At 42.4% G+C, this 12,371-nt stretch overlaps 1 protein-coding gene across 1 annotated transcript in view; it reads right to left on the bottom strand.

The window, feature by feature from the left end:
* Window positions 1-12,371, bottom strand: part of DNAH14 (dynein axonemal heavy chain 14) — a 418,175-nt gene that overhangs the window by 241,409 nt on the left and 164,395 nt on the right. Inside the window, exons 24-27 of the mRNA XM_077485830.1 lie at window positions 10,862-10,966; window positions 9,747-9,865; window positions 9,585-9,659; window positions 4,403-4,490 (exon numbers count right to left, since the gene is read on the bottom strand). Coding sequence (XP_077341956.1) covers window positions 4,403-4,490; window positions 9,585-9,659; window positions 9,747-9,865; window positions 10,862-10,966 — 387 coding nt within the window. The remainder of the gene's footprint in view (window positions 1-4,402; window positions 4,491-9,584; window positions 9,660-9,746; window positions 9,866-10,861; window positions 10,967-12,371) is intronic.

Raw genomic sequence — 12,371 nt, 5'->3', positions numbered from 1 at the left:
ATAGTCTTTTGAAATTATCAATGCTCCCCGCTGAGACCACCGCCAGTGGAAGGGAATTCCACATCTTTGCCACTCTTACAGTAAAGAACCCTCTACGTAGTTTAAGGTTAAACCTCTTTTCTTCTGATTTTAATGAGTGGCCACATGTCTTGTTAAACTCCCTTCTGCGAAAAAGTTTTATCCTTATTTTGGGATCACCAGTATGGTATTTATGAATTGAAATCATATCCCCTCTCAAGCGTCTCTTCTCCAGAGAGAATAAGTTCAGTGCTCGCAACCTTTCTTCATAACTAATATACTCCAGCTTAGCTTTGCCCTTCTCTGTACTCGCTCCATTTCCGGCACATCCTTCCTGAGGACTGATGCCTAGAACTGGACAGCATACTCCAGGTACGGCCGGACCAGAGTCTTGCAGAGAGCTGATCCCCTTTTAATGAATGCCAATATTCTGTTTGCTTTGTTAGCAGCAGCTTGGATGCCATTGCTGAGCCTATCATCTACAAGGACCCCCAGGTTCCTTTTACATCCTAGATTCTCCCAGAGCTTCTCCCCTCAGTGAGTAGATTGCATTCATATTTTTGCCACCCAAATGCATTATTTTACATTTTTCTACATTATTTGCCCATCCGATTAATTTAATGAATTTGTTCAAATCTTTTTGTAAGGTTCCCACATCTAGCGGAGAAGTTATTGCCCTGCTTAGTATCGGCCGCAAATACAAAGATCTAACTATTTACCCCATCCTCCAGGTCATTTATGAACAAAATAAATAGGATTGGTCCCAGCACAGAACCCTGGGGGAAAATCTCAGTAGCCATGATTACAGTGGTCAGTACAGAGAGGGGGACACAGGAACTGGCAGGATCAACTTTTTTTTTTAGAACATAGAGAGGGGTGAATGGCACAGCACAAGCACTGTGCTGTATAACATGCTTTAAAGGATAAGGATATACATTATATATATATATATATATATATATATATATATATATATATATATATAAATATATATATATATATATATATATAAATATATATATATAGTAAGCTCTAACGAGCAAGGGCCCTCTGATTCCACTGGTCTTGAATTTTATTGTATTGTAATGTCTACCCCAATGTTGTAAAGCGCTGCGTAACCTGTCGGCGCTATATAAATCCTGTATAATAATAATAATAATATAAATAATAATAATATATATATTTATTTATTTTTTAAGGGTTACAAACACTTTAAAGAAGGATATCAAACATACTGAAAAATAGATTTTGGGTTTACATACACGTTAACTCTTTCAGGCCTATTTAGCAGACAGAAGTCCTAAGAGCAGTTATTTATACCAATCAATCCATTTTTCACTGGTCCGATTCCAGAAATGGAGAGTTTGATTAGTTGCACTAGGTTGCTTTTTGGGCAGAATGTAATCTTTTGTGCTAGAAGCTTTGTCAAACAGTTTTGAATAGAATGGCAAAGTGAATGAAATACTAAAACACAATCATCATGAGCGCCAAACAAATGGCCAAAAGTCCAAGGTTTTTAACCACTTCCCACCCGGCCAATGTATATATACGGCCGGGTGGGAGCCGCCTGCTCCTGATAGGACGTTCGGGAACGTCATTCAGGAGCAGCGGGATCGCGCGCGCGCCCGCGCAGCGGCGCGATCCCGATGTGCTCGTGTCACCCGGACACGGCACATCTCAGATCGGCAGGAGGGCTCTGTGATTGGCCCTCCTGATCACATGACGGCCGTGTCCAATCACGGCCGTCATGTGATGTAAACAAACAGCCGGTTGCTAGGCAATCGGCTCTCCTCTCCTCACACGGAAGTCACCGCTGAGAAGAGGAGAGCAGAACGCTGCAGCCGGCTGATGATCAGTGAGTATGGGCTGCTTTTCACAGCTTTTTACTCACTGATCATCAGTGTAGTGTAAACACACAACACACCACACAGTGAAAACACAGTCCCCACATATGTCCCCAAAACACACATGTCCCCAAAACATACATGTCCCCAAATAATAAAAACACATGTCCCTAATAATAAAAACATGTCCCCCACATATGTCCCACTAAAATCACATGTCCCAATGATTATCTGCACACATATGTACGTGATCACCTGCACACATATGTACATGATCATTTGCGTACATATGTCCGTGATCACACAAACCAATTATTATACACTTAACGGAATTTTTTTTACCAAAAACATGTAGCAGAATACATTTTGGCTTAAATTTATGACAAAATTTGATTTTATTGGATTTCTTTTCAAATAGAAAAAAGAAAATATTGTTTTTTTCCCAAATTTCCGCTTTTTTTGCGCTTATATCGCAAAAAAAAAAAAACGGAGTCGTGAATAAATAACACCAAAATAAAGCTCTATTTGTGCGAACAAAATGATAACAATTTCATTTGGGTACAGTGTAGCATGACCGCGCAATTGTCACTGAAAGCGCTAGAGCGCTGAAAGCTGAAAATTGGGCTGGGAAGGAAGGGGGTGAAAGTGCCCTGTATTGAAGTGGTTAATGAAAAAATTGAGTCAGAGCAAAAAAAAATTTCAACACGTCCCCCCTTCATCTGAGCTACAAAGCAAGTATAAATAATACTATATATATAGAACCAAAAGTATGGGGACGCCTGCCTTTACTCGTACATGAACGTTAATGGCATCCGTAGAGTTCAATATTGAATTGGCCCACTCTTTGCAGCCATAACAGCTTCAACTGTTCTGGGTAGGCCGTCCACAAGGTTTAGGAGTGTTTCTATGGGAATGTTTGACCATTCCTTCAGAAGCACATTTGTGAGGTCAGGCACTGATGTTGGACGAGAAGGCCTGGCTCACAGTCTCCACTCTAATTGATCCCAAAAGTATTCTATCTGGTTGAGGTCAGGGCTCTGTACAGGCCAGTCAAGTTCCTCCACCCCAAATTCACTCATCCATGTCTTTATGCACCTTGCTATGTGCACTGGTCCAAATCATTTGGTGGATGGGGGATTATGGTGTGGGGTTGTTTTTCAGGGGTTGGGCTTGGCCTCTTAGTTCCAGTGCAGAGAACTCTTAAGGCGACAGCATACCAAGATATTTTGGACAATTTTATGCTTCCAACTTTGTGTTAACAGTTTGGGGGTGGCCCCTTCCTGTTCCAACATGACTGCGCACCAGTGCACAAAGACATGGATGAGCTAGTTTGGGGTGGAGGAACTTGACTGGAGTCCTGACCTCAACCCGATAGAACACCTTTGGGATGAATTAGAGTGGACATTTGGTGTCTGTATTTAAGATATTATCTTTGAGCCTGCTGTTTATTGGAATCAGATATTATATACCAATGGTTATTTACCCTTTGATTTTTGTTTCATTATTTTTTACTTAAATACAAATTTTTATATTCACAACCTTTTGCTTTTAATGACCTTTATATTTGTACTTTTGTTGTAGCCCTGATGAAGGGGGGAGAGTGTTTGGCCCTCGAAAAGTGTTGGCTTTTTTTCTACCATGAATCAAATTTATCATTAAAAAACTTGGACTCTTGGATGTTTGTTTGGTGCTCACATTAGACTGTATTTAAAGGGTCTAATGCTGTCTATGTCCCCTTAGAAAGGTTGTCGTTCATCCAGGGGCGGACAACTCATGGGGCCCCCGGGCAATAGGAGATTATGGGGCCCCTGGGCAATAGAAGATTATGGGGCCCCCGGGCAATAGAAGATTATGGGGCCACACAGTATACACACACAGACACACAGTATACACAAAGAATACACATACACACACTGAAAAGGTACTGGAGAGGCAGGGCAGCTATAATCTTGGAATAAAAAAAAAAAAAAAAGATTTTTACATACTGTCCCTGGTTTTATTGAGGCTGGCAACCCTAATGGGGCCCCCTAGTGGCATGGGGTACATGGGGCAGTGCCCGAGTGCCCCAATGGTCAGTCTGCCCCTGCGTCCATCCCTTCCTGCCGCCTGGGACAGGAAATGAGGGGAAATGGCCCCAACAGGGACCCTGATAGTATAACATTTGTTTTTATGATAGAGGAGTGAAGGGCAGAGCCTCTTTCAGAACTTAATAGCCCTCGCATTTTGGACATATAAGTGTATTTATCAAAACAGCCACTTAAGGTCTCACGGCCTGCCCTCAGCATGGAGGTGTCCAAAGTAGACATCTTTTATAAATCTTTAATCTTTGATTTCCATACTTTTATGTTTAATGAACGTTACCCTAACAAAGGTTCTATGTATTGTAGGTTCTAGCATAGGCTCCGTAATGCTCCTATGGCTTTACGTACAAACTATATGGACAACGACTTGGAATAGGAAACCCTTACTGATTATTATTTGAACCCTATCGCTAGGAAGAAATAAGATTATGAGCAATAGCTGATGTTAACTGTACTTACCACAACATGAACAACCTGCCCTGGGTGGCTAAGCATCCATTCTTTGAAGCCTGACTTGCCCCAATCCTGCACCCCAGCCCTGACCAGTCTGAAAAAAAACAGGACTTTTGTTATGAGTATTAAAACAAACACAAAGTGAACTTGTTGTACAAATGTAAATATTACTGCTGATTTTGTATGATGTACCAGTTCTCAGATTTAGATTTATTTTTCTATTTTCTTGCTACTTCAGCTGGCTATTTCTATTCAATAGACCACTGTTCGGAGATTTGGATGGCAGCAGAGATAAGGATTTTTATATACTTATTTATAGGCACATAATTTATTGGCACCTTTAGTTAGGACACGGAATCACTTCAAGGGCCCACTGACAATTGTAAGTGCATTAACACACACATATTTGTGTGTGGCTTTAACCACTTCAGCCCCGGATGGTTTTACCCCCTTAATGATCAAGTCATTTTTTGCCAAATAAAATTGCTATCCTTTTTTTCCCACATATAGAGCTTTGTTTTGGTGCTATTTGATCACCTCTGCAGTTTTTATTTTTTGCGCTATAAACAAAAAAAGAGCGACAATTAAAAAAAAAAAAAATATATATATATATATATTTATTTATATTTTACTTTCTTCTATAAACCACATAAACCACATTCAATACAAAAATGTCAAAAAAATCTAATTTCTTCATCAATTTAAGCCAGTATGTATTCTGATACATATTTTTGGTAAATAAAATCCCAATAAGTGTATATGGATTGAGTTTCACAAAAGTTATAGCATCTACATAAAAGAATAAAAAAAAAAAAGTTATAGCATCTACAAACTACTGGATATTTTTTTTCTTTTACTAGTAATGGCGGCAACCAGGGATTTTTAGTGGGACTGTGATATTGCAGCAGACAAATTGGACATCTAAGTGATCAGTGCTAAATATATGCACTGTTGCTGTACTAATGACACTGGCAGGGAAGGGGTTAACATCAGGGGCGACCAAAGGATTAAATGTGTCCCTAGGGAGTGCTTGCTAACTGTTTAGGGATTGCTCTGACTGGAGGGAAAGAGGGAACCAAGTTCCTGCTTAGCAGGACCATAAGACCTCTATCTTCTCTCCTGTCAGAACGGTGATCTGCCTTGTTTACATAGGCAGACCACCAGTCTGCCTCTCTCAGGAACGATCAGGGGTGGCCGGCGGACAACGGGTCCACAGGACTCCCCCTCTGTTCAATCAGCGCACGAGCATGCCTCCGGTGGCGTGTGCATCCCCTAGTGACTATTGCACTAAATAACCTACAGGTACATTTTCACGCAGGTGATTTCACGCAATAGAGCCGACCTGCCGCAGTACATGTGCGTTAGGTGGTTGGCAAGTGGTTAAAGAAACCCACTTAGCAGCTTAACTAAAAAAAATGCATCTTGCATGTCGTTATACACTATAGCACACCTGCAATACCATGTTCTGCAAGTACAACCCCAATTCTCCAGATTCGCTGAATCTTTTGATTATATTATAGTATTGTATATATAGTAAAGTCTTTGCAATTATTCTTTGAAGAGCATTTTTCTGAAATTGTATGACAACTTTTATACCCAGTCATGTTACTGACCTGTTGACAATTAACCCAATTAGTTGCAAAATGTTCTTTCAGCGCTTCCTTGTTAGAACCACTTACTTTGCAAGCTTATTGTTGCCCTGTCCCATTTTTCTGAGATGTGTTGCTGTCATTAATTTCAAAATGACTTTATTTTTTATTAAAATGGTACATTTCTCTGTTTAAACATTTTATGTGTTCTATTGTAAATAAAATATGGGTTTATGAGATTTGAAAATCATTGCATTCTGTTTTTATGTAGATTTTACACAGCGTTCCAACTTTTTGGGGATTGGGCTTGGTATGTATTAGGCTTCATGCACACGAGACGCAGATGCAAACGCTGCTGGACACATGTTGAAACCCGCGTTTAGAAACGCGCGTTTTGCCGCGATTTTTACCGCGATTTAGCGGCGTTTTACCGCGTTTTACCGCGCTTGCGTCTAGAAGCGTTTAGTTAAGCTAACATCATAGACCCTCCCCAGCTCAAAAAAACAGTATTATTAACTATTTCAGCAATTTTGTGAGACCAGAGTGAGTAGCAGCAGCTGTGAGAGCTGCAGTGTACTTGTATTTAGCGTGTCACTTGCCACGGCACCTGCCACAAGTTGTGGATTGTCCACTTGCCACGTCACTTGCCATGTCACTTGCCACGTCATCTGCCACAAGATGTGGATTGTCCAACTGCCACGTCACCTGCCACAAGTTGTGGATTGTCCACTTGCCACATCACCTGCCACGTCACTTGCCACGTCACCTGCCACAAGTTTTGGATTGTCCACTTGCCACGTCACTTGCCACAAGTTGGGGATTGTCCACTTGCCACATCACCTGCCACGTCACCTGCCACAAGTTGTGGGTTGTCCACTTGCCACGTCACTTGCCACATCACCTGCCACGTCACTTGCCACGAGATGTGGATTGTCCACTTTCCACGTCATCTGCCATGCCACCTGCCACAAGCTGTGGATTGTCCACTTGCCACGTCACCAGCCACATCACCTGCCACAAGTTGTGGATTGTCCACTTGCCACATCACTTGCCACATCACCTGCCACAAGTTGTGGATTGTCTACTTGCCACGTCACTTGCCACATCACCTGCCACGTCACTTGCCACGTCACCTGCCACAGGTTGTGGATTGTCCACTTGCCACATCACCTGCCACGTCACCTGCCACAAGTTGTGGATTGTCCACTTGCCACGTCACTTGCCACGTCACCTGCCACAAGTTGGGGATTGTCCACATCACCTGCCACGTCACTTGCCACATCACCTGCCACAAGTTGTGGATTGTCCACTTGCCACGTCACTTGCCACATCACCTGCCACGTCACTTGCCACAAGATGTGGATTGTCCACTTTCCATGTCACCTGCCATGCCACCTGCCACAAGTTGTGGATTGTCCACTTGCCACGTCACCAGCCACAAGTTGTGGATTTCCACTTGCCACGTGACTTGCCACATCACCTGCCACATCACTTGCCACGTCACCTGTCACAAGTTGTGGATTGTCCACTTGCCACATCACTTGCCACCTGCCATGTCACTTGCCACAAGCTGTGGATTGTCCACTTGCCATGTCACTTGCCACGTCACCTGCCACGTCACTTGCCACGTCACCTACCACAAGTTTTGGATTGTCCACTTGCCACGTCACTTGCCACGTCAGCTGCCACGTCACTTGCCACAAGATGTGGATTGTCCACTTGTCACATCACCTGCCACATCACTTGCCACATCACCTGCCACGTCACCTGCCACAAGTTGTGGATTGTCCACTTGCCACGTCACTTGCCACATCACCTGCCACGTCACTTGCCACGAGATGTGGATTGTCCACTTTCCACGTCATCTGCCATGCCACCTGCCACAAGCTGTGGATTGTCCACTTGCCACGTCACCAGCCACATCACCTGCCACAAGTTGTGGATTGTCCACTTGACACATTACTTTCCACGTCACCTGCCACGTCACCTGCCACAAGTTGTGGATTGTCCACTTGCCACGTCCCTTGCCACGTCCCCTGCCACGTCACCTGCCACAAGTGGATTGTCCACTTGCCACATCACTTGCCACATCACCTGCCACAAGTTGTGGATTGTCCACTTGCCACGTCACCTGACACAAGTTGTGGATTGTCCACTCGCCACATCACTTGCCACATCCCCTGCCACAAGTGGATTGTCCACTTGCCACGTCACTTGCCACGTCCCCTGCCACAAGTGGATTGTCCACTTGCCACGTCACTTGCCACATCACCTGCCACAAGTTATGGATTGTCCACTTGCCACGTCACATGCCAGTCACCTGCCACAAGTTGTTGATTTTCCACTTGCCACGTCACCTGCCAGGTCACTTGCCGCGTCACCTGCCAGGTCACTTGCCACGTCACCTGCCACAAGTTGTGGATTGTCCACTTTCCACGTCACTTGCTACTTCACCTGCCACGTCACTTGCCACAAGTTGTGGATTGTCCACTTGCCACATCACTTGCCACCTGCCATGTCACTTGCCACAAGTTGTGGATTGTCCACTTGCCACGTCACTTGCCACCTGCCATGTCACTTGCCACAAGTTGTGGATTGTCCACTTGCAATTGCAATTGTTTAAAATATTTTTCTAATGGTTTTTCATCATTTGCAATCATTTTTGAGATTTTTAATGTAAAAAAAAAGGTCATCTTTAAAAACGCATATAAACGCAAACGCGGCTAAACGCGGTAGCAGCGTTTTACCGCGTTTTACCGCGTTTTGCCGCGTTTTGCGTCTGAAACGTGGAAATTTTTGCTTCTGAACGCATTTTTTTGCTTCTGGAAAAACGAGATTAAACGCAACTGCATAAAAACGGAAAAAAACTAGACTGTGTGCATGGACACATAGGATAACATTGAATGAGTTCAGGGGCAGTTGAAAAAACTGTCCAACTGCATCTGAACGCGCGTTTAACTGCGTCTCGTGTGCATGAGGCCTAAGTGTGCAATTCTAAATGAATACAATGCACATATATTCCTGTCATTACTACAAAGCATAGGTGTGAAGCTAGCCTTAGGTTGGGTTCACACAAGTGCGGTTTTCCCCACATCCAATTCGCATAGCAGGAGATTGTGACCGGCTCTCTATGTTGCCGGATCACATATCTCCCTAGTGGCTCTGGTGTGTTTTGCACAGGAGGGTGTGTCTTTTGGTCAGTTTCAGGTCCAAATTCAGCGAAACATTTGGGGTGAAATCAGACCTGAAACGGTTAACGAGGACACAATGGACTCCTGCTGTGAGCCACTGCATGCTCATATGTAAAGTCAGTGCAGCGAGTTGGCCATATTCCTGGTTAGTAGAATAGTGAAACCAACAGTAGTCAACTTTGGCTGCGATTAGTAGGAATCACCCCAACACTTTTCCTATAAGTTTTGCAAGGCCATTTAATACCTTGTGAGTTGATTATATTTTTAAACAAAAAAATCTAAGAACATTGGAACCAAAGGTAAAATTATGATCCAAGATTCTTGACAGCGTTCACTAAAATCCAGGCTTCCACTGGGGCATTATGAAAAATGTCTGGTAATTACTCCCCCAACTAGGTCAACACTTACTTTTTTACCACATCAAACATGCTGGTCTCCAGGTTTCCCAGCCATTGCTCCACTGGGCCCCTGACTCGAACATTCCTACGCAAAGCAAAAAAATGTTAATAAAGCTGTATGTGTTATGCTGAGTTATTTGTAATGACAGAAGACTAATGAAAGCACATGTACTTAGGCATGCAGATTTTCTCTCCTTCCGCAGATATAATCATCTCCACTTCAGGGGGACTTTTAATGGGGTATTTAATGTCCAGGTGTCGGATGTTCTCAAAACACTTCACTAGGTGCGGCTAAATGGCAGAAGAAAAGTTACATAGTGAAAATGGAAAATATAACCTTCATACCTGCAATCGAAAAATATATGTCAAACTAAACTTTTAGATTTGGATAGAATGGCAAAGGATTGAACCCCTGTCAATTTTTAATGCTTTCTGGGGATCCATTAGAGTGATATCCCACTCCACTTCCTGTCCAGGGTCAAAAGTTTTACCAGACAGGAAATCCAACACTTTACAGCTGTTACTGGAACAGGAGATCTTTCAATGTGGCCACCTTTTCTGGTGACATCTGTCTAAGGGACTAGCCCCCTCACTTCAGAAAGACTCTCACCTCCTGGTGTGTCTGTGGGACAGAAAGTGAAGGGGAGATCTCTCCAAAGGGACACAGAAAGCAAAAAAAATAGGTTTTATATAATTCCTACTATCCAAAACAAACAATAACTCTAGATTCCCTTGAAGCTCAGTTGTGAAGAGTTTCTTTAAAGCTGATCTCCGAGATACGTAAATATTGTACTTGAAGCTTGGTGTGCCTTTGTGTATTTCTTTGAGATCGGTGCGGTAATCCAGTGTGACAATTTTCCTCTGTGCAGGAGCTTCCTTTATTAAAAACCGGTCACTACTGCTCTCTCCATGTGCAGGATGGCTAGTCTTGTCGCCTGTAGTTTTCTGCAGACAGCCTGTAGTGGGTGGACCTGTTGGGTCTGCTCTCTGCACAGGCCATTTGCAGCCCAGTGATGATGTAACTCCTACTCCCCTAAGGTAATAACTAGGTTTGCAAATGCATTTGGTGCACACAACATAGATTTATATTTTTTGTGGCTATTGAGGAAAATATTTCAATTAAAGTTTTTGTACCTGGAGTTCAGCTATAAGCTAATTCAATGACTGTTCTTCTGTTAACTACAGCTGGTTATAAAAACGCAACCTTAGTTTGAAATGTAAGGCTTTTTCATTTGATGTGTTTAAAAAAAAAAAATGCCGCTGTGTGGCAGATTATTGGTCTTTTACCTGGACCACATTGGGATTCCTGCTTTCTGCCAAGATGGCCAAAAGCTCATCATTGCTGAGAAAGTAGAATCTCGGAAAAACTCTTCGCTTGATTTCTAGAAAGTCCTGAAAAACAACAGTTTGGAGGTTATAGACAATCAAATGAACTTAATGGGCAACATCAAGGGAAAGTGAACTGGTGGAGACCCTCTGTGTCCATAATACAGCTAAATGCAACCCAATACAGGACCCCTGCAACTCCGCATTGTCAGTTTTCTACCAAAAAACCCCTTTAAAAAGACAGAAATTTTGTAGTTAATAATGAAAATATGTTGTGTTGATTACATTGATTCAGTGTAATGTAGTGGCACAGGCAGATTTAATGGACCATTTGTTCTGCCACATGGAAGGAAATTTTATGCAGCTCAGCAACATATTGAAAAAAAAACAATTCTTTAACTCTTTACATTGAAAAGTTAAAACCCAACTGATGATGGTGGGTTGTGGAATTGATTTTCATTTATATTGGAGCATGTTGTATTCCTTTAATAATTGTGCTCCATACAGAGGGAGTGTATATTTGCATTGCAGCTCATGATTACTTCTAGGCTAAATGGTGTCTGGCATTATCCAACCCCTTCTTCAGTGGCCTGGGCATCATGAACATGCCTCCTAAATTTGGTCATGCAGGCAGTGCCATTACATGGATCTTTTGGGAGTTCCTAGACATAGTGTGGACAAGGCTGACTGCAGGTATGTGAACAGTTTTATTCTGCAATGTCGCTGTTCCTCCAGTCGTGAAAACACCAGGATTTTCACAGACCATCAGGAAACAGGGAGGCATTAAAGGTAAGCTAATGGTCCATAAGTCATAAATAGTTGAAGTATATGTAAACCCTATACTATACCTCTCAATAACCGTGCTGAGTACAAATGAGTAAAGAAATATATTCCTAAAAAATAATATAATAACAGACAGAGCTCAGGTGGCACAGGATATATATCAGCTCTTCATAAATCACAGTCCCAAAAGTCCCAATAAATAGGATATGTGATAATAAAAGTAGTGAATTTTCAAAGTCAGTGCATGCAGATCTCCACCTCCACAATCACCACCAGTGCTCCACAGCAAACCCACTTAGTGGACTTCCAGATATTGACACTAGTGGAGCATGTCCATGAAATATGTGACCTCACTGACCACTTGTAGTCTCCTCCAGGTGTTTCTGTGACAGTGTGACAACACAGAAGTACATCTGGGAGACAGTTGTCCACCCTGTAGCAAGAAGTGTCTAAACAAACACCTTCATGTCAGGATCACAAGGCATTATTTAACAAAACCTAGAGATTTAAAAATAAAAAATAAAAGAACTATTGAAATTACATTAACATGTTAAATCCTATATAATATTTAGGTAGGCATATATTACATTTTAATTTAATAAGTGCAGAAATAAGTTCTACTAGTGGATCTAATGTATTTCACTTAAAAAGTGGAGTAATAAAGCACCGTCAATGCACATCACTACTA

This window comes from Lithobates pipiens, unplaced genomic scaffold, assembly GCF_037356315.1.
Source record: "Lithobates pipiens isolate NorthernLeopardFrog02 unplaced genomic scaffold, aLitPip1_a1.2 Scaffold_18, whole genome shotgun sequence".
NCBI lineage: Eukaryota > Metazoa > Chordata > Amphibia > Anura > Ranidae > Lithobates > Lithobates pipiens.
The sequence above is the reverse complement of the archived record's forward strand: the minus strand, read 5'-3'. Positions and strand labels throughout refer to the sequence as shown.